The sequence below is a fragment of the Lagopus leucura genome, unplaced genomic scaffold, assembly GCF_019238085.1.
Source record: "Lagopus leucura isolate 7727_CA_CO unplaced genomic scaffold, USGS_WTPT01 Super-Scaffold_100012, whole genome shotgun sequence".
Taxonomy (NCBI): Eukaryota; Metazoa; Chordata; class Aves; order Galliformes; family Phasianidae; genus Lagopus; species Lagopus leucura.
In genome coordinates this window covers 17,072,808-17,095,659 of record NW_024962267.1, presented here as the reverse complement: position 1 = coordinate 17,095,659, position 22,852 = coordinate 17,072,808, and the positions used below count along the sequence as shown (strand labels likewise).

The window sequence follows — 22,852 nt, the reverse complement described above, 5'->3', positions numbered from 1 at the left end:
CCAAGGCTACCTCACTTTCAGCTCTTCACTTTTCCTCCCCATTCCCAACTATAAAAAACTTAGTTGTTCAAATCTTCTAGCTTCTGCACTAAAAAGCACTCAGCAAAAGCTTACGTGGCAAATATTGGTCTAATTTCTGAGCCACATTTTGCCTTCTTCCTGAGCACCCAATCCTCCCTGCTGTTATAAGCTGACTCCTACAGCTTCAAGTGTGAGGGCTTCCAGCAGCTAACATCTTCTGAGGTTTCCACTAGGCAACCACTCAGAGAAGCGCTGTAGAAACATTCAGTGACAGACTGGAATATAATCTAACATGAATTGTTTTTAAGAAGAACCAAACATCCCAATTTAATTAACAATTTGTCTGTGAAGATGTTGGAAATACAGCACCATAACAAAGAGAAATGGATGAAAGGTCAGGGAACCAAGGAACGCTGAACAAGCCTAGTGCAGAGCAGTGAAAACATCTGAGGAGATAAATGACTACCAGCTCAACGCTGCATGTTCTCTCCTTTGTTCCCAGACACACAGGTCTGGTCTCCGAATGTAGTTATCCATGGATCTCTTACCTTTTCTTCCTGCAACCACTCTCCTAGACTCCTCGCAGCCTGCCAGTGACTGTACTCATTGCTGTAATCCAGCACCAGCAAACCTGAAACCTGCAGAGAGAAGAAATGTCACTTTGTACTGAAGGATCGTTCTGCACAACCCTGTACATTCACGGCTTTCACTATTCATCCACTGCAAAGCACACCACAATTAAGACATAACGCCAGCCAGATCTGATGTGACTGATCTTGCAGAACAGTAAGACAGCAAAACCTAATTCTTCACAGTGGGAGTGCATAGAACAGGTACCAGACAAAGAGTAAAGACATCAGCAGTTTGCTCTGATGAGTGTAGCTGGGCCATTTTACTTAGGAGACTCAGATTATGCTTCCAGATAACCAATAGTATAAATTGTACTGAATTGAGAAAGCCATTCTTGTTAGAAAGAAAATGGAAATGTAAGACAAAATGTTTTACTTCGATCCATTTTTTGTTTAAGAAAACATTTCACTTTTTAGTGACATTTCATTTCAAATGTCAACTCCACTTTCCAGTGGAGCTGGATAGCTTATAAAGGAGTCATTTCACCTCAGGACAGATGAAGCATTTCACTGGTTCTGCAATTACATGGTTTTATTTGATTTTTCAGCACTGCCACAACTGCATGGACACAGACCTGCTGCTAGCCAATGTGCCCTGTCACTAAAGAGTAAATACCAGCTCCTGCACTTGTAAGTACAGCCTTCCTCACATAGCTGCCACTTTCCCTGTTTGTGATTGTACAGGCATAGAGAAAAACAGCCACTGCACACAGAAACTTCTCATTCTCTGGCATTTGTTCTCTCTGTGGCAACCAGGCCTGGGCAAACACAGATAAATGTGAATCAGAAGTGAATGTGGAGAGAAAAAAAAGAAGTCATCCAGGAAAGCAGTTCACAGAAACTGTGCCATGCATATCACTGAGGGGAAACACCACTTTCAGACAGCAGGTGGCCTTGTACAGAAGTCAACGCAGATTACCTTTTGCCACCATATCTCTAGAAGAGAATATCCAGTAGAAGAAAGAAAAAGGTCAAGTATCATTGATTTCTTTCAACTGACATTAGGGTGCCAGTGAATCCTTGCACATGTGCACAGGCATTCACACACACTCAGGCTGCTAGCACCACCCTTTGATCAGCTCTTGCTCTGCCACCATTACCTTGATTCCATCAGACTCCAGAAACCTCCTGAGGCCTATTTCATCCAGGGCAGTCGTGTCAGGCACTCCACCATTCCCAACGATGGGATTAGCCAGTGTAAGAATCTGCCCTTTGTAGCTGGGGTCTGTCAAGGCTTCAGTGTATCTAGGTGAAGAAGTAATAGGAGAAAAAGCACATTGGTCTGGAGTTGAGAGAACAAAAGAGCCAGTGGGAAGAAGACAGGTCTAAATTCTCATAGTTCAAAGAACAAGAACAGTAATTATGTCATGTGTATTATTCCCTGGGCAAAAAAAAGCAAATCAGTGAATATGTCCCATCTTTGCTATCTGTGGTTAAACATCTGACACAAAGAACGAAGAAAGGCTTTTGTGTTTCTTGTGTTTCATTGAATAAAAGCCCTGGAGTTAGTAGCAAACTCAGGACTCTTTATGACTCAACATTTCATTTGACCCACAAACAACAGCTGGGGCTTGTCATTCCCTGGGTAACCCACGTGGCCAGCACTTTATCATCGTCACCTCCTTCCATGTGCTTCCATGTTGCCCCTCTCAGTGCCAATAGAAGGCTCAAACAGAAAATCCAGCTGACAACACAGCCATTTCCCTAGCCTTGATTCTTTCTCCAGTCTTCTTGTACAGTTCTTCAAATGTCTAGGGCTGTAACCGCCCTCTGTACAAGGGAACAGGTAGACAAATCTACACCTATTTACATTCTCTGGGCCCATGGAAGCAGCTACAAAACATCATTCTGATTCCTCACTAGTTCTCTGGGTTCTTCTCCCCTACTTGCCCTGTCTGCAAACTGCCACGGTACTGCTGCTGCAGTTTCTCCCAGCACAGAGGCCAAGCACCTCTTTCAGGCCATCTCCAGGTTCCCACTCACAGGACACTCCATATTTCACCTGACAACATTCATAGGTGCTTCTGCTAAGGAAGGCAGTTTGAAGACAATGCTTTAGAACTCAGTAGTCCATGCAGGTCACAGAGCCCCAAAGCATGTCCCCATCTTTAGCCACAGGCAGAAGCCTCAGAGACAGCAGCTTTGTTCCGGAACACTCTTCTCAGTAAGAACAGATTTAAAAGTGAGGCAGAGCATCTTCCTGCAAAGCAGGACTGAATCTTAAGATGTTTGGAATTTAAAGGAGGATCATACCTAAGATCTTTCCATCAACTGCTGTACCAGCTCCGGATGTGATGGGGCAGTAAATTCTGTCTCAACCCCAAAAAGGAGAACAGGGTAAATATGATCTCCTTACCCATGCTCCTGATTCTGCAGCTTCAAAGCAATGCCCAACCCTTCTCCCTCTCCTTTATCAACTAGCATACTGTTGCAACAATCTGTCTTTCAACACAGAAGTAGCTGTAATTTAGCAACAAATGAAGGTAGCCGTAGGAAAATTTAGCTAAATACATCAAGACATTTCAGGATGAATCCGCTCTATAGAAAATATAATTTATTACTGTCATCATTTTTTAGAACAATACACAATTGGTAACTCCCACCATCTACCAGATACCAGGAAGTCACAAGAGACATTTTTCTGGAATGCTGAATTAATCTGCCAGCAGATTAATTGTCAAACACAGGGAAACTTCACAAAACCCAGAATGGTTGCAGGCAGATACAGACAACCCAGCATACCAGCCAGCACTGAGAAATGACACGTTGAATGAACAATGGCTATGAAGAATTTCCAGGTAGTTCTCCTGCTGTTCATATCCACGCTTCCTGCTGCAGGTAAACAACCACACAAAGTGCAGTGTGATCACAGAACTGCACTAAGTACATGGCATCTGCACATTTAGTCTCTCTCTCTCTCCTTCTAAGTCAATTGGCTATGCTTCCAAAAGACTCCTTGTTGCTGACAAAGCCAACACAATTAACATTTACACATTATTTGTAATCAGCAGATAAGGACAGAGAGCCAGTGGGGTTAGCTGGGGTACGAAGGCACAGCTCTGCAGTAAGACAAAATGCCCCTTAAGCAGGCACAGTGCCTCGTGGAGCAGAGAGGAGCAGATGGGATCAGGAGCTCCAAAGATGCTGCAAAGTCCAACCCTCGCTGTGCCTGCCCACATCTCTGCCTGATTTCAGTCAATTCCCATCAATCACTTCTTTCACTAGAATATCACATGAGACACATGCAGGCATACTGGAGGCAAATGCATTTACTGAGCTGATTCAAGCACAGTAACATTTTATGGCCTGTAATTCTTCTCTCTTAATTGCAAAATCTCCTCTTCCTTTTTTCCCTCTAATCCAAACAGATGGCAGCAACACAAGGATTTTTTTTATTTGAGCAAACACTTCTGCAAAGTTCATCTTCATGCTTCTCTAATGAAAATTCAACACTTCTCCTCTAAATCAGGGCTCCCTGCTCTCTATTCTGGAGTAATGTGACATTTTTGCCAGCTGTAGCTACTTCAGACCTGAAAGGCACGCATACGTAAAGTGCTACCGTGTCCATGAAAACCACCACGGGCTGCATCTGATGGGTTCCATTGGATATGAAGGCATTGATCTCAGTGCTCTGGAGCACGAGAGACAGAGATTTCTTTTACCAAAAAGCAGTGCCACGACTGGCAGCAAACCCTGTCGCTCTTACGATCTGCACCAGCGCTGCAAGATCTTATCCTCTTCGTCTGTACGTTAATCAAGCTCACATTTCAAGAGAGTGCTCTGAAGACACAACTTGATATTTTCTATGTTCTCTCCATTGCCATATGCTCCCCTGCCCAGAAGAGATCTCTCTTTTCACAGGCTTCCTTCCCAAATCACTAGAAAATGAGCAAACACAGCTTCTGCTGCCACAGTAACATGCAGAGAAGAAATTAATCCATCAGGTCCTCCTTGACTTCTGTGATGTGACAAGATTTATTGCCCATAATCCATCACAGAGAAGAGAATTCTGGTGCCCTCCATCATTCTGATCTATATTAAACAGTTGTTTGTTGGCAGGTATATTAACACAGCAAGTAATTAGTGCTGTCAAAATACTTAAATAATTGCCTCCTAATGCAAAACTTTGCAAACAGATTTCCCTCCGCTGCAATTTAACATTCTCACCAATGAGACCATTTAAAAACTCATCTTGTGAGTATTGTTTTCTCCAAGGGAGAGCAGAATTTGGAGAAAGCAAGGCAGCTGGGCAAATACTATTATGGAAGGCTGCAGACAAACACAGCTATGGACAACTACCAAGAAGGCTCAAGCACTGGCAGCCTCAGAGTTGCCTTACCTGCCCAGGGATACCTCCCCTTCCTAATCAAAAGCCTCAGTCCTCTGGGCTAATTTCCTTTAGTCAAACAATTCAATGAAAGCACTTGCAGTATTTGGTTGCCATCCTAAGCTAGCAACTATTGGCTTCTAGCACCCAAGAGGACACAAAGTCAAGTTGGGTTAGGAATAAACCTGATTCTCTCCTTTACCTGGAAAGAGCACAGAGTTCATATACATCCTTAACTGTGGTATGAGACATCGTGCATCAAAAACAGTGGTTCTCATAAGAAACTGCAACTTGGGAACCTTGGGATTTAAGAATTTTGCACTTAGAAGCCAAGTTCCATTACCCAGCAGGCTGTAGATGCTTCAGATCTCTACATTTAATCTGGACACTGGAGGCAGAACAAAGATTCATTAAACCAAGAATCTTACTGTCCTGTTTCAGTGTGCTCTGACTTGGCAGTGGCTGCATTTCTACGGGAAGGCAAGCAGAAGTCTGCATACCTCACTGTCAGTCAGCTTTATCAGACATTGAAGTGCAAGAAGACTGCCTGAAGTCATGTTGTTAACTTGTACCCTCTCTGTACTCCTAGAAAAACAGCCACAAAAACTACCCCTTTCATGCTTACAAACCAGTTATCTTCCTTTTACCTCCTTTGCTTTTACCTTACCCAGAAATACCAGTGTTGAATACGACTTCCCCTGCTGTGGAGGATGGGTAGCCAAAAGAATAGCCTTTCATCTTCGTTCCATCTTCCAGCACCAAGTTCGCTGTCTGCACCTAGAGAACAGCACATGAAGACACTCAAATACAGGAGGAAAATGCTTGATGATTACACACTTAACACCCAGGACACCTGCCTTTCATGCCTCGTGCTGTACCTGTTTCTGCCTCTCTCCCATTCCCAGCTGTCAAGGTATCATCTCTTTTACTAGGCTCCTGTTGTTCTTTTTCTTCCTAACAGTTAGGGTACACTGAGCTCCTCAAGAAGGCAAGGAAGCTAGCAAACCTCAACACGAGCAAAATGTGTGCTCCTGTTACCATGGGATCACTGTGGCTCCTTCCACATCATTTTGTTCATTTCTTCCACCACGATACCATAACTCCATAGGAAAACAGTTGCCTCTCTCCTCAATGTTTGCTCAAGGCTTGTTGCTGAGTACACTGAGTATCCAGCCGTGAACTTTGACAGGTGCTTACCTTCTGTTGCTGCTCTGTTCTGTACAGCTAAGCTGCTAAAAAATAGTATGTGCTTAGACGGACTCAGGTCAGAAGACCAAATTCAACACACAAATCCATTCTGCTGCAGGGGAATTCACATCAGACACTTGTGATTTCAGTTACTTCATGGGTAAGCAAAAACTGTCCTCCAAGAGGTACATATCTGACACAAAACCTAAATAAAACAACAGTTCTTTCCAAGAATCTTCAGCAGACCTGAGCATTGCAGTGCTAACTGAAGTTATGGCAAAGATTTTGATCCACTGATTAAACACAGTCCTGTGAACAGCAAAAACATGCAGCCTTGCTTTGTGTTTTGATAAAGGAATTTCAGGACAGCTTTCAAGACGGCTGAAAAAAAAATCACCAATTTTTGGTATATTTGTAATTCTGTTTTCAGATGTCATAAATGAATTAGCTGTGAATTTTAAAAGGAAATGTTTAGAGTTGCAATCAGACATTCAGCTAAAAGACAAACATGATCAAGTCTCTCAACCAGACCTTTACAAGCTCTCCGTTACCTGAGAAAAATAACGCTCGCTTCCTAATCCCGCCTTACTCACATCACCACTTTTAGGCAGTACACACATTTGTCAACAATTAGTTTCAAGGATGAGGTGCAAGAAGAGTAAAACTTCATTAAAAATCTCTGACAAACACCTTGAGAACTCACTGAGAACTGCAGCTACTTCCATTAAACCAGACTGATGCATTAGCTTCATAAAAATGGGGCTGTTAGTTTTACGGTTTTGTTGCTCTCTTTTTTTAATGTTTTAATAAAAATATTAACAGTTAAAATAAGTTTTGTTATCTACCTCCCATTAACCATATCCTGTATTTTACAAGGGCTGCTCTGAAAGTAATGCCTCCTGTTTTACAATGTTGGCCCATGATCTCAGAGGTAGATGCTGAGAATTTACAGTATCAACACTGCTCACTGCAGCTGTTGTAGTTTGCATGAAAATAGATAAGAGGCATTACTTTTGGAGCACCCTACATATACGTGGCCCGAGACAATTGCTCTTCAAACAATGCAGCCCAGCTAAGCCAAAAGGTTGAACCACCCAAGATAGATTGGTTGGGAGATTCCTTCAGGTCCCCGCTGACACGCAGGAGAAGAAACAGAGTAAGCACACCTGGAAACAGTTTGCTAATGAATGTCAGGGATTAAAAACATTAGGAAATCTTTTGGACACCAAGAAGCTTTCACTTCTGTAACACATACAGAGAGCAGCGTATAAACCAAAAGCACTGGGCCGAGCCACAGTTGTGTGAAGTTTGTCCATCCAAACATGGCTTACCATGGCTTATCTTCATACTGGTTTGTGCATACATGCGTGTTTGTGCTTGACTTGTTTTGTGTCTGTTTGTTTTTTAACTTACTTTTGGTTGGTGTGGTTGTTTGTTTTCCAGACATAAGGATTCCTCATACTGAGATATTTTTTTTAAAAGAAGAATCAAGATCAATGTGCTGCAGAAAGGAGCAGGAGAACTACTTTCCATTAACAGCACATCAGCTGGACAGTCGCAGCAAGGAGAAATTTCATTCCCAGCATCGAACATTTTGTAACAATCATGGCAAACATTCATCTGGAGCTCCTCTGCAGTTATAAATACTGCACAAATCAATTACTAATGTACTCCAGAATGCACTAAAAATCAAACCGTGCTGCCAAGTAATTGAATTCCGTGCATCTGGGATGGTTTTAGCCTTGCATTTTTTCCTCATTAATGTCAAGCATCCAGTCATTCTCAAAAGGCTCAGCCATCACTTTCTGAGCCTTCTCACATGATTGGATAGGATAGTCAGCAACACCACAGTCCTCCCACAGCTATTGATACAGTTTTTGTGGATATAGATTTAGCCCAAATAAATACCACTGTTTGGTCAGCCCCCTGATCTCCTAGAAAGCCTCTCACAACAGCAAGCTTCCATACCATTAAGGGTTTATAAAGCAGAGAGGTCACCTGGGTGCCTAGGGCTGGCTGAGTGTTGGACAGGACCTCTACCCTTCCCAAAATCCAACCCCCGTTACCGACACGGCAGGCTGACTGCAGGAACCAGTTTCATTCAGTCTAGGTTTCAGGAGATGGATCTCTGGATCGCCCCTCTTCACAGCCCACATATTGCAGGTCCATCCAAATATCAATCCCAGTTCAAGCAAGCCCTACCATTTGCTGAGGCAAGCTGGGGTCAGCACTTGGGTCACAGCCAGAACTGCAAACAGCCTGGTAGGATCCTCCAGGATGCTCCAGAGGACTCCTCCAGAGTCCAAGATGGTGGAATGACCAGAAAAATTCAAATCCACCTAGCTCCAGAATCCAGTGCAGTGACGGTGACCTTTGAGGCTCACCCTCACCATGGTAATTAACAGGAGCCTGCAAGTCCTTCTGCACCACAACAGATCTGTTCTTCTACACACTGAGCCAGCAAAGAAATCACTTCTGTCCAATAGAAGCCCTGTTGTGCTATTAGAGCCCCTGCATGGTGTTCAAGTAATGCAGTGGGATGTCCCTGAGCAACCATAACCTGCCGCAAGTTCAGCTACAGAATGGATAGCTGTTCAGATGCTTTCCTCCTCTCCTTGATTTATTGCTCTTAATTAAGAGGTTGGTTTGTTTGATGAGCATTCTTGAAGCAATTACTCTTACTTACATTTCCAGCAGAGGTGTTACCACATCCCTCAGCTGCCAGCCTACTTGTCTTTTCAGTTTTGTTTCTAATGTGAAAAGTGATTTAGAGGCTATAAAAAAGGCCAATTGGCTCAACTGGGGACTAGCTGGAGAGATTTTTGTTTGTAAGGAAAAAAAAAAAAGAAATAAATATCCCAGAACTGCCATGAGGTCCTTTTATTTCCTCCCCACACACCAGTGGCTTTAGCTTAGCAGAGCTCCTTGTCCTCCAGAGAGGCTTCAGAGCTCCAGAAGAGCTTTGACAAGGATGGAGGTGGCTAACAGAAAGGGTGATGTTGTTGCCAAAGCATCACAGCAACTTGTTAATCTTATCAAAGGAGCTTGAAGAGCTAACTAGTTCAGATCCCACTTCACTAAGCACTTCACACATGAAGAAAAAGCATAGTAGCAATTGAGGAAAAAAAAAAAAAGTGTATAAAACTGGATGAATTTAATTCCTGCTGGATCTCCTGCTCCAGCAGCCCTTCTTCTCTACAGAACAGATGATGAAGATCTGCCAAATTCCAAAAGATCAGCAGTACAACTTGCTTTGTAAAGAATGATTTCCTTAACCCTTGTACACCTAACAGTAAACAGGTAATATTGCTTCATACTTGCCTCACAGAGAAACCAGTTGAGGAAATCAGGTTTTTCCTCTCCAAAAAGACCCTTCAGCTTCTCTTGGCAAGGCCATACTAACCTGAATGCTGTGCTGCAGCAGGGCTACGAGTACACCCAGCATACAGGACAGGTTGTGTGCATGGCAGAGACAGCTGGGATTCACTTTCAGCATAGGCCAGTTTATTTCCCAGTGGTAGGAAGATGGTAAAATGTCTCCCCTCCAAGGCAAGCCATGATTCCACTCTGGCACACTTCCTGGCACACTCATCAGCCTGGCTGCTAACAGCCAAAGTATAAGAAAGGCAGAAAAAGCCCAAAGCCAACACATCTCTTGTGCTGCAAAAAGCTTGTGCCAGGACTGTGCTGCATCTATGCCAAATAACCAGCAACAAAGGAAGTCTCTTCTCATTGCTAGAAAAATGTCTTCTTGTGAGTACTGTGCCATCTGGGCACTGCAACTGTGAAGTCTTCCTTTGCCAGCCTTTTTTGTTTGTTTGTTTGAACACATACATTGTTATCGCATTTGCTTATGGCTAGAACTGGGAAAAGCAGGAAGGCAGGAATAAAAAAAGAAATGAAGAAGTCACAGCTCCTACTACTCGAACTCTTTAGCATTTCTTAAAGGTGCTCACAACAATGCCACAAATATTTGCCCTTGATAAAAAATGGAGGAGGAAGAACCGAAAGAGACAAGGCAGCTGGTGGAAGTCATGAAGCACCAGAGGAAAGGAGCTTCTCTGTTTCCCACCCTGCAGTAACTCCTCCCATCTGCAGAGAATAAGGCCCCTTTCACTTCCAAAAGGAGAGGGACAGAGTGACTTGTGACTGATCTTTCACCTCCTTACCTGTCTCTCTGCTCCCCAAACATTCACTTTCTCAGTTATTTTCCAGCTGCCTCAAAATGGATTTGAGGAGTCTCTTCACAGTCATCCGCAATAATTTCTAAAGCCAGTGTTCAAAAATTCTCTTCTCATTTCTAACTGTATTTTTAGCTTGCTTCTGGTGTTTGTTTGTTGGGTTTTTTTTCTTTTTAATAGTTCTCCCAATCCTCTCCTTACAGAGCCAGCTATGCTGTTACAAGCCACCTATTTATTGCTCATACAACTCTTTACATCCCCATATAACTACATTGGCCTCAGATGAGCATTAAATGATATGAGCTTCGAGCTACAGTTTGCCCATTCCTGAGCTGCAAAGAAGCACAACTATGCCAAAAGCAGCGATGCTAAGCACCCTTATGGAGAGCCCTGTGGGTCTCAGATCTGCTCCCTGTGCCCCCTTTTAGCCTTGGATGCTCTATGTCTCCCGCAGAACTTAAGGATGGGGTGCAGAGTAGGGGAATATGCACCTTCCAGTCCCCATCTTTCAGGCTGCTCATATGCAACCACATTTCCTCACATATGATGAGTTTAAATGGACAGAAATCAGACTTGGGAGAATAATTATTAGGCATTCTCCCAAAACTACCACTCTCCCTTATGCTCTCTAATACTTAGCTCATACATAGATCAGAAATATGTTTTCATTGTATTTGATTATATTCCCTAAAATAGCCCACTGAGAAAAAGCAATCAAAAGCAACCAAACACTCATTTAAGTCTACAGTGATGCAGGAATGGGATCATTACCTATGCTGCCATTAGCCCACACACCTTAATTACCCTGCATTTCACAGTTTCTGCAGCCTTCCTACAAATATCCATTATAGTTAATGACGGCTGCAACACCAAACCCAGACCTTCTTGGTCACTTGTGTCACAATTACAGTCAACTACCACACTCATAGGCAAAGCTAAGTAATCCTTTTAGAACCACTTACCCTCAAATTCTCCCATGGGCCTGCTGCTTTACTGCTTACATATGTGCATTGGACGCTGTTTGACTTCTACTTCTCTATGTCCCATAAAAAGAGAGATGTATGAGCTTGTCACTGCCTTAAAGAAAAGCCCCAAGACAGGAAAGGTTCAAGTTTTTCTATTCCAGATTCTGCAGGTGTGGCCCCTGGCAAATGTGATGTTAGAAATACGAGCTGAGATCTCAATTTAAGAGTCACAGGTTCCTAAGTTAACCAAGGTATCAGCCTTATTGCTTTTCAAGAATTCAAGCATCCACTCTAGCTGCTAACTAACTACCATAGGTATTAAACCTAAATTACAGAGTCCAGTATACAAACAGCTTTCCCCAGAGTCAGTGACAAGGCAGAATATGTCAAGCACTATATATCAGAAAGGCACTGCTGGCTGGCTAACATCACAGCTAGTCACTGTGCAGATACAAAATCTCCACCAGGCCCAAGACTTGCAGTGCACAGTCCGTTCTGACTGCCCTCAACAGGTCCTGCCGTACACCCTGAAAGTGAGCCCACTTCTTTCTCACCCTTCTGGGGTATATATTTGCTATTGCTGGCACTGAGGTTAAAGTGGCTCACATGTTTTCATGGCAGTTTATGAAACAGTTTCACATGGCATTTGTTTATTAAATATATATTCACTTTCCTTGTCAAGATAACTGGCGAGCATAGAAATTAGGTAAATGCTAGAACAGCTGGTACTGTAACTCCATCAGAGTTGGGCAGCAGTTTTCCACGGGCATGAAACTTCTTAATCAGATGCCTCAGTATCATGAGATACAACCTTTTAGGTCTGCCACCCCGCAGACTATGAATGAGCGACAATACATGTACCTAACACATCAATTTGTCACTTCAGATGTCAACTCCAAACTTCAGATGTTAATCCATCAGAGTAAAAATACATGGGATGCAGAGATGCCTACCAGAATTATCCTGGAATATGTCAAGAAAGAGGGTATCTCATCAAAGTCTGAACCAGCAATCCTAAGCACGGCCTACAAAGGTTTATCAGCAGAAGATGCTTTTACTGTGGCAGACAGCTATAACCACTCTAAATAGTACAGCAGAAATGACCTGATTGCAGAGCCTGAATAAATCTGGTGGGAGGAAGATTATTGCACTGTGCTATAAGACAGTGAACAAGGTAGCAGTTCTCGCCTGCTGTGCACTTTCAGGGAGGGAAAGACAGGTCCACCAGCAAGCACACCAGTCACAACACAGCCTCTGCCTTTAAGTGCAAGTCAGACAAACCTGAACTGAAAACTCACGTGTTGGAAGAAGCAATAAGAACTGGGATGCTTCTTTCCTCATTGGTTTTTCTTTCCTCTGCTTCCAGTTTTAAAGAAGCAACATGTCTTTTGCAGGAGCCCAAAGAAGTGTTTATTTTTCTTGGAAATCAGTGGCCACAGCCCAAATGCCTCATAGCTTTTCCCAGCACCCACTGAAACATTCCTCCTCGGGTTGCTAATTTAATTGCACTGATGTTACACAAAGACCATCATGCACGAGCCCCAAAAAGCGACGACACTTGACATGGAAAACCATGTGAAGTACCTGATACCAAAACCCCTCCAGTGCTACAGAATTCACACACCAAGTCCCAGCTCACCACCGTGCTGTGCTTCATCTGTCCCAGTTGCTCTAGTAAGGCTGGCCAAATGCAACTTCTGTACACAAAGAATGGAAGAAAGTTGGGGCAGTGAACCAAGGGTTCAAGTCCATAAGATGAAGGGGTGATGCAGTAATATATTCACAAAGAACCATCTACATCTCTGATTAAATGCAGAGCCAGTTTGTTTTCAATACATTGAAAATGGGTGCTACGTGGACCCAATAGTGCCTCAAGTCACACTTCAAGTGATGTTTCTTTTTAAATATCTAGTTGATTCATGCTGACTGGACTGAAAGTGCTGCTCTGCTAGCTATCAATCCTATAGAAAGGTGGGGTGTTTGTAGAGAAAATGCCATATAATATTTAACCGAAACCTTGAACTTCCACCTTCTGGTGCAATTTACTCTACAATTCCAGACTATACAAAAAGTGTTTTCTTATCTAAGAAAACTGTTTAGCCAAGCAAACCCCTTGCTTCAGGTTCAGACAAATCTCAGTCAGACCAGTTTGACATGCCTAGGTAAACCCTGTTATCTACAGCAAGCTATCTCTAGGCACGCCAAAACATCTCTTAGACCACAGTAGCTCCCTGCTAGCAGTTACTGTTACCTTGACGCTCAACAACCTGGTACCACTCCTCCAGGAACTCCAGTGACCAGCAGACACTTTGCAAAACTCCGGTCTGCCTTTCAAAGTCTTCACCACTTTGCAAGCTGTCAAAATTCTTGTCATCTTGATAGTTGAGTTTAAAAAAAAAAACAACAAGTCAAAGCAAAAATCCACTTGTATGTGTTTCTTCAAGATATGGCATAGGCGATACACTCTTGCAGATAACAGAAGAAGAGGACGTGCAGCAGGTGAGCTGGACTGACTGTACAGCACTGCCCTACACCCTCCCATGTATTCTGCCATTAAAAGTCTCTGGTGCAGCCCCACCTTTCTCCTTGCCCCTCCTTGAAGGGGTGCTTGCTTAGGAACCCTTGCAACACTTGTCTTCAGGTTGGTCCCTGAGCAATGCATAGGGGTTGCACCACAGGCCAGATGCTAGCTTTACTTACTAGAAGACATCAGAGCTTGCTGAGAAACTGTACCTACAGCAAGGAAAACAGTCCTCACTGAAACAAATACTTTCAGTAAGTGACAAAGAACTGCACTGCTTCTTCTCCTAACAGCATGTGATCTGTGCAAATTAAGAGTCTCTCTGTTCAGTGTGCTTTCCAGTACTCTCCAACGTACGAACTGGGATCCACCTGATAGCAAGAGGGACAGCCTGTAACTGTGAAATTTATTCCCATATTAGAAGATGAAAAATGGGAGGACTAAATTGAGCAGAAAGCTGCAGACTTTCTATTCTGTGCTTGCAGAACACAGCATAGAACACATTAAGCACAGCACTCAAAGTGCCAGCCCTTCCCAGGGAAATGGAAAGGACGTCAATAAGAAAAATAAACTGCTGCAAAAGGAAAAGCATCCTTTAGCAAAATTTCAATGGACAACAGCAGAAATAAGACAAAATGTTCCATATGCCATCTCCTACCCAGCTACAGATCTTTGTAACTGTCACCTATTTCCTGGACATATACTACTTGACAGGATTTAGGCAACCTTTTTTTTTTTTTTTCCCAATTACTGACAGAAACAACTAGGATTCCTTGGTATCCAGTAGTTTGACATTAGTCTGAGCTGAGGGCAGTACCACGTGCAAGTACTTCTGCACAGCTCATTACAGCACCAAGTTGAATCATAATGCCCATAATAAAAAAGGGGACAAGAGCAGGGGTGCCCTCTGTGATAAGAGCTAATTGGAGACCTGGCTTAGAAAGGTACAGGGAAGGCCTGAAGCCAACAATGGAAAGAAAGGTGGACAGAGAGAGCATGGAAGACACGCTGGGTACAGAGAACTTCACGGTAGCAAGAGCTTTACAAGTGTACAGAGTTGAGAGAAGCAGGTCAGCTTTGTTCCCCAGTAACTAGAGGGTGGTTTAGGGGAAAGGCATAATCATTCTTCTTATAGGAAGATACCCAATAATCATTCTGACTCATAGACAAAGCTTGAAAGAGAGTGAAAAAAAAAAGTACAAGAAACTGGGAAAAGTATTGTTGGTAGCTACTCCTCTCCCTGTTTGAATCTAGCTGGTACTGCTCCAGCTTGGAGATACGTCAGAGAGGGGACGTACAAAAGACAAAGTAAGCAAATTGTAAGTGAATGCACTGCAGAGATCCACTCCTTGTACTAGAAAGGTCATCTTAATATACAAATGCATACAAATGCATTCACACATGCAATTCAGAAGCCAGTTTTCTCCCGGAGTCACTACTCACATTACGTTGTCTTTATACTGCCACAAAACTTCCATTATGGCAAATTCTGCACTCCAGCTACCTCTACCAACAGCAGCCATGTCCCTTTGTGTCCCAGATATACATGTATTTGAAAAGAATCAATCCTCAGTGCTAATTTATCTACCCTTGCTGCTAATTCCTAACTCTATCCTTTCACCACATGTATTTTAATGTGGCTGCACAAAGAGGCAGATAGATCCAGCTACGGACACATAGAAAAGACAGAAAGGAGATACTTTTGATCTGACTCTAAGGCCTGCAAACGCAATGGGTGTTCACAACAGAAGCCTCATTTGCAAAAAGCCTGACCACATACAAACAAGCCTTCAGTGGTTTGGACAGATATTAAATATGTGCTGTGTTTAACAAATAAATACCTTCAGTAGAGGTAGAGTCAATAAGAAATGGTGAAATCAGTGAGGAAAAAGAAACCAAGCACAGAAGAATGAAGAAAGAAACACAGAGACCAACGGTTCCATGGAAATGCAACCACACTTAAAAACCTGCCTGTCTGTACATTATTTGCATTGTCATCCACATGTGTCCTTTCAGCATTAAGAATTGTTAAGAATTTCCATGTATTTGGAGAACTTTCTTTGAGTTCCTCCTGAGGAAAGCACTAAGCTATCCCTGCAGGTAACAAGGAGTGTAGCTTAGAAAGCAGTGGGAGCTGTGAAGTCCCTTCAGGAAATTAAGCTAGGGCAGGCACTCTGGAAGAAGGATACATACCAGAGGAACTGGGAATGTAAAGCCATGAAGGCAGATGATCACTCAGACAAGAGAAGTAAAGGGAAATAAAGAAGTACATGCAAGTTATGCCTCCTAACCTTCAGCATAAATATTTAGAAAAAGGCAGACAGCATTTTGTTTCAAATTCATTTGTACTATATCCTACACAGACAGGGAACAAGGCAAGGAGAGGGAAGAGCTCATCAAAATGAAGAGCTTTCTCTGTTTACAAATGAAATTCATCATACAGCACCACTGTACCGTAAAATCAAACAAAATCAGTGGTCTGTGGCTTTGTGAATCCCCAGGGCTCGGATATTCAGAGAAAGCTAAGTGCCTGCATTTTTCAAAGGCTTACAACAAACCACTTCATTTTCAGAAAAGAAGTGCTCAGAGAGCACTTGAGGTCCAACTCAGGTGCTCCTGGATTGGCACGCCAAAGCTGGAGCTCCTGAAGCCACTCATCATAGCTGAAAAGCTCTACTATAGGCAGGACTTGCAGAACTTCCATGCTGGATGCATTCACTTCCTGGAGAGCAGCACGTGACTGTTAAAGGAAAGGGGGAGAACTGCTCACCTGACAAGACTAAACACCCCTCCGTGGGAGGGGAATATATGCTGCAAAGCTGTAATTTCGCAGTGTAGTAGCTGTAGGACAGCAGATCAAATTAGATCTGGGATCATAGAAGCAGATGTGGACAAAGGAAAGCTGGACTTGCTTGCCCTGCATGATTTCACTCACGGCCATGGCAGGACATCACGTGCTCTGTCTTCAGCACTGTTTTGTCCCATGCGCAGCTCACGGTCACAACTCTATGTGCAAACTCAATGCAGAGGTAACACTCAGACCTTGAGTACCAATGCTAGCCATTTCCAACTCCTCTGCTTCACAGAAGACAAGCATACCCAAGCCTCGCAGCAGCCCAAGTGATGTGATCTTGACCACATCATTGTAGTGCCTGCGAGTAAACCCAGGAGCAGGAAAGCAGCAATACACCTCTGCACAGCTCCCACTGCTCCCTAAACAGCACTCCTGTTTACCTGCAGGGACAGCTTAGTGCTTTCCTCAAGAAGAGCTCACAGAAAATTCTCCAAATACATGGAAATTCTTAACAATTCTTCATGCTGAAAGGACACATTTGGACTACAATTCTGAAAATGGAGATAGGACGATTTCAGCAAGTTCTGAATTTTGCGCTCCTTCTCAAACCCATGACAAAAGGTAAAAAATAAAATAAAATGCAGAGATTATCAGGACTGCCTGTTACAACTATCACATTCTCTCCACCTAATCTTAGCATTATTCAGCTGCCTTTGCAGATTCCATTAACCAATCTATACACCCCTGTCAACTTTTAAAGTCACTGCAGGAAAATGACTGTCATTTTCAATTTCTCTGTAAAAAAGAAAAACAACAAAACACATGACTAGTTCTTTTCTCAATTGAAAGGCAAGAAATAGAGCCAATTTGTGGGCATGCTGGCCAAGATCCATGCCAGTTAAAGTCTCAAGTAACTGCTCTTCAACTCAGCTGAGCTTCAGTAGCATAAATCTCCCTGGACTGGGACCAGTATAATAAGCAGTCCAGAGGAATTGCTTGGACTCTCCTCACAGCTGATACGAAAGGTAAGTTTTTTCCAAGTGCCCTTCAGACATCTTTGGAAATCAGTCCTGCCATCTGGCAGGCTGTATCTCACTTCTGACCACCACTTCTGCCTTGCTCTGAATAAAACATGCTCCAAAAAAATCGAGTGGAAAAGCAAAGTAGTTGATGGTGCCAGCAAGAATGAAATTCTCCATTGCCACAGGGAAACAGACAAACACACTCCACTCCTTATTCCCTCAGCCAGCAGAAGAATCTTCAAAGTAACTCAGAAATGCTGCCTTCCATTCCAAGAGGAAGTCACTTGTTTCTCAAGGAACTTAGAGGAAGCACCAAAAGCATGTGAACTATACTAAGATTTCCCAAACCTCTTCATCATCTTTACCAAGGATAAGTGGGATCGAGTACCCCATCAGCAAGCTTGCTGATGGCAGCAAGCTGAGCTGATATGACAGAAGGAAGGGATGCTATGCAGAGGGACCTGGCAGGCTTGAGAAGTGGGCCTACACGAACCTAAGGAGGTTCAGTAAGGCCAAGTGCAAGGCGATGCACTTGGGTCAGGACGATGCCAGGTACATGCACAGACTGGGAGAAGAACTCCTTGTGAGCAGCCCTGCAGAGAAGGGCTCGGGAGTGCTCATCCCTGGAAATGCTCGAGGCCGGGTTGGCTGGGGCCCAGGGCAGCCTGATCTGGTGGGTAGCAACCAGCCTGTGGCAGGAGGGTTGGAACGGGATGATCTCTACATGCCTGTTCCAAACCAAGGCAATCTAAGATGATTTTATGATCTTCTAATCAGTTTATCAAACAAGATAAGCACTATGAATGTAACAGTAAGTTTAAGGTAGGTAACAATTTCTGTCCACAGCATACTGCTAACAGCTCTATTAAATCAGTTCACCTCAGAGAACATCACTTACTATTTTTGGTACAGACAGAGGAGGAATAAAGTAGAATTGTCTTGTGTGCAAATGAACTAACAGCATCCCTGCATTCCCATCACCTGTTCCTCTTGGATTGCTGCAGGAGAGAAAGTATGCTCAGTTACACTTGCAGATCTGGTGCTTTGAGCCAATCTCAAATCAAATGAAGCATTTCAAGCAAAATCCACAATACTTAAAAAACATTTTGACTGCGATGCAAAGTAACACAAGGCAAGAATTTTAAAATTAAGACTGATGTTCATCTGAGATAAGCTGAAGGGAGTGAGAATCAAGTACGCACCTCATCTTTTGGCTTTCCCCCCACCACCATAGTTCTGCCTATTTTAAAAGGAGGTCTGAGGAAAGCTACGTTTTATATTTTAATAGGAAAAGTTCATGGTAGATCAAAAGACAGTGTTCAGATCTGGGTGCTGCATTCTGATTCATCCTTATTGACTCACCTAATTGTACATCCTACCATTCTTCCTTTATCCTGAAGTCCAGCCAAACAATATCAGCTCATTATTAGAGAACTTCAGCCCTCAAATAAGAAGCAAAAGCGGTTTGTAGATGTGATAAAGAATTTCAGGATATGCTATTGTCTTCAGCACAGGAGATAAATAAAAGAAGTGACATTTCAAATGATTGTGAATTGAAGCTTTGCCAGGCTTGTGGAAACAGCAGGTCTGCTGCATGCACAGCTGCTTCAAAGGCAAGCCTGGCATTATCCTGCACTTGGGAATTCCCATCACACGAATCATGCTGCACATCCAGAGACATGAGTGGGAAAGTTCATGAAAGCTAGCAGCAAATACACGCAGGTTAGTGCATCCCAATTTTGGGGAATGGTTAATCTGTTGTGCAACACCTGGAACCTGACAGCTCCTGAGAACTAGCGCTCTGACAGAGGAAAGCTGCACATGAATGAAAATGAAAAGATCCAAGTCTGTCTGTAGCAATCTCTCTTCCCTTTGAGTCTCAGTCACGTTTCGTGTAAACATGACACAAAAATCAAGTCTGCACGATCTTTAGTTGTTTCAGAGTGCCTTCGTGCAGTTTGAAAACTAATAACCACCGCCTTCACTTGTCTTACTGAGAAGCCAAATAAAGCTCATTAAAAATCCACTTGCTCGATTACTCAGATATGGAGAGGTTGACAGTAATTCAAAAAGTCAAACATTGCTGACCACTGACCTTCATTTTACATGTTATTCTACCATTGACCTGAACACATTTGGGAAAACTTTCATCACACTATTCCAGTTTCAGTAAAGCAGGAATGGGTTTGACAATAGCTCAGAAAACCTAGGACTGGCATTAAGTATATTCTATACTCATCCACAAGGCTACTCTGTAATTTCCTTATGCTGACCATTTTATCCAGCAGAGTTTGAGAAAATCTGTAATTTCCAGTTCTGAGTGCCACTGAGGAAGGCCTTCCTGTAGAACAACAACAACAAAATAGCAACTGAATAACGTGGTTGAGAAATCACTGTTAGGGAGAACACCTGGAAGAATCTCTCAGCCATCATAATGACAGCAAGTTCACATCAGACCAGTTGGATGATGAGATGTTTAATTTTCCTTTGCCTTTTTACATCTTCACACTCATTTATGTTTCATTCTCTGTGTTTACTAGCCAAAGACAGCTAAATATTGAGAGAATACAAGAGCAGTTTGCCTGCTTCCAAAGGCACCAAAGCAAAGATCCTGCAGACAGCTCTAAGTGGCTTGCACAGCTTTGCTTGAAAAGCAGCACAATCAACGCACATCTTTACACCTTTTCCCCTTGTTTCCATGTTCTTTCCTACTTGCTGCTTCTTCCTGCATGGACAGATTGTGACTGCCCACTTCTGCTGACTACACCTGGCACTAGAAATGGCAGAAAGCATGCTGCTGAAGCATGACTGTATAATGCAGAAGGGATGCTCAGTATGAGAAAGAGTGCGAAATCAGGGTATAAGAGCATAAAGAAATCTTGTTCCTAAGTCCCAGTCCTGCAGTCCTCACAGAGAAAAACGTGAATGCCTTGCTGAAAGAGAACTTACAGCTCTGAGTCTTGAGACAACTTCCATTAATGGAATCACAATGTGTAATTATCCTTTCAATAAGATGCACAAACCTCCAGCTGGTAATGGATGGGGATACAGTGCAGAATTCAGCCTGTTTCCCTTGCGTGTCTTCGCCTAACAAATGCCTCAGTCTGAAGAAAACATGGGGACATTTGTATTTGTGGATGCAAAGCAATAACTCGTAACTTGAAACTTCTTTCTAGATCTGATTGAACAGCACTTTTTGTTCAGGAATTCAAACAAACAAAACAACGGCTTTAAACAGAGTTGTCCAAAATCTAGTCTTAAAGTAAAACTGCAAGCAGTTATTTGAACTTCTGTGCAACTCTATTTAAAGAAAATAAAGAGAGAAATTGTTTAGACTAGACATTATGAAATGATACTAGATAAATGTTTTAAAGCAAGTATTTGGAAGAAGTTCTTTACTGGGGGGGGGGGGGGGGTGGTGAGACACCAGAACAGGTTGCCCTGTGAGGCTGTGGATGCTCCCCTTCCCTGCAAGCATCCAAGGCCAGGCTGGATGGGGCTGTGAGCAACCTGGTCTAGCGGGAGGTGTCCCTGCCTATAGCAGGGGGTTGGAACTAGATGCCCTTAATGTCCCTTCCAACCCAAACCATGCTATCATTCTCTGAAATGTAATTCTCACCTTGTAAATGAAGTTTTTCCTTACATTTTTTGTTTTCAAAACAGAAACCAGAAAGCAAATTTCACTTCAGAAATAAATGAGAACTTTTGCCCTGCAATTGTCTCCTTTAACACCCCATATGGCACTTGAAACAATATTAAGACTTCTGCTTTTGTAAAAGGAAAAAATATTGTAACAAAATAATTGAAAATCTCAAACCAAGGTCACATCAAAGACAGTCTTTAAAAAGAAAAGGGGTGGGGGACAAATTTCTTGTTAACTCTGCCCACTGTGGCACCTCCCTACTTTTCCAAACGTTGTGTATAAGCTGTGACCAAGACCGCCTTCTGGCCAGTAAGGTTTATATAAGGCCTGATGAGAAGACTGTTCTATCTATTCCCAGGTTAGAGAAAATCCATTTTCAAGGAGATTAAACTTCTTTCAGGCTTGAGCAGCTCAGGGCGTGCTGATCTGCTGTCTGAAATACGGAGTCTGTGCTTCACCCAAACTTAACAAAGATAAGGCTCTTATCTTCAGCGAAAGAAAAAGAATCAAAGTCTTGAAAAATGGGTCGAATTCCATTGCCACTGGGATTAGCAGCTCCTCTTAGATCAGCTGACTTGGAGAAAATAGAGAAAACCCCGTGCTGTATCCTGAGAGAGACTGACATGATCCCAAAAGGCCAACTTCAGAAAACCCTTACTTGGCTAAAACTGAGTGTAGCCACAAGAGCCAAAGTGGCTTTAGGAAATAAAAGCAAATCAGAAGGGCTACACAAACAGTCTCTCCCATGCTACGCATCCTCTACACAGCTTAAAAATAGCCTGACCTTACAGTGCAAGATCAGCTACATTCGCTGAGGATGATTCTCACTATGTTTGCTTCCTTCTGTGGCAGCACAATCATGGCTGAATATGTGATAGATGATCACACCCCAGTGCTTGCTATAACAAAAGAAAACAAAACTGCCTTGCCCTTGACTAGACTACAAATACATAGATTTCTATCTAGAACGAAGGCTGCAACACAAATAGTCCCTGAGCTTCTAATTCATGCACACACACCTATGTATGTGCATAAATGTGCATGAACACAAGCACACCTTGTGTCCACTGGACACTTTTGTCTTTTTGCTCTGTCACAGTACTTGTTTTTTCCCCAGTCAGATGTAACTTCAATGAAACCACAGCATTTACAAATAAATTTTGATATGGGAGAACCACTGGATCCAACCACACAGTAGGTATCTGCAGAGGACGTTGGCCAGACCCATCGCAGACCCTGAAATCTGTGGCATCAGATCTATGAGTAAGGCATCCAACAGCAAAGTCAGGAAACATCCATCAGATGAGATAAGCAACACAACAGAATAATATGTTATAGACAGACATAGCCTGGAACAACAGGTCCTCACAGCTAGGCACTGCAAAATTCAATCATGGTGACTGCAACTGGTAGGACAGCGGGGGACAGTTATATCACCACCTGTAAGTAAAAATAACAAACAGTAACAAAACCAAAAGCTCCAGAGCGTATCAATGGGCCGAGCCTACAGTTAGGCTCAGGAAAAAAGCAGGTCCAATGGAACAGTGGAGTGTGTGATCAG

General features: G+C 43.0%; 1 protein-coding gene across 4 annotated transcripts in view; it reads right to left on the bottom strand.

Moving 5' to 3' along the window:
• CPS1 (carbamoyl-phosphate synthase 1) overlaps positions 1-22,852 on the bottom strand; it is a 234,065-nt gene that overhangs the window by 204,038 nt on the left and 7,175 nt on the right. For 2 of the 4 annotated variants that reach the window (XR_006179624.1, XM_042874765.1), the window contains exons 2-4: positions 5,640-5,754; positions 1,751-1,895; positions 570-659 (exon numbers count right to left, since the gene is read on the bottom strand). Coding sequence is in view for 2 of the 4 variants with exons in the window: in XM_042874765.1 (XP_042730699.1) it covers positions 570-659; positions 1,751-1,895; positions 5,640-5,754 (350 nt within the window). In the remaining 2 variants the exon portion in view is untranslated. The remainder of the gene's footprint in view (positions 1-569; positions 660-1,750; positions 1,896-5,639; positions 5,755-22,852) is intronic. The other 2 variants (XR_006179623.1, XM_042874766.1) reach the window with 1 other exon arrangement.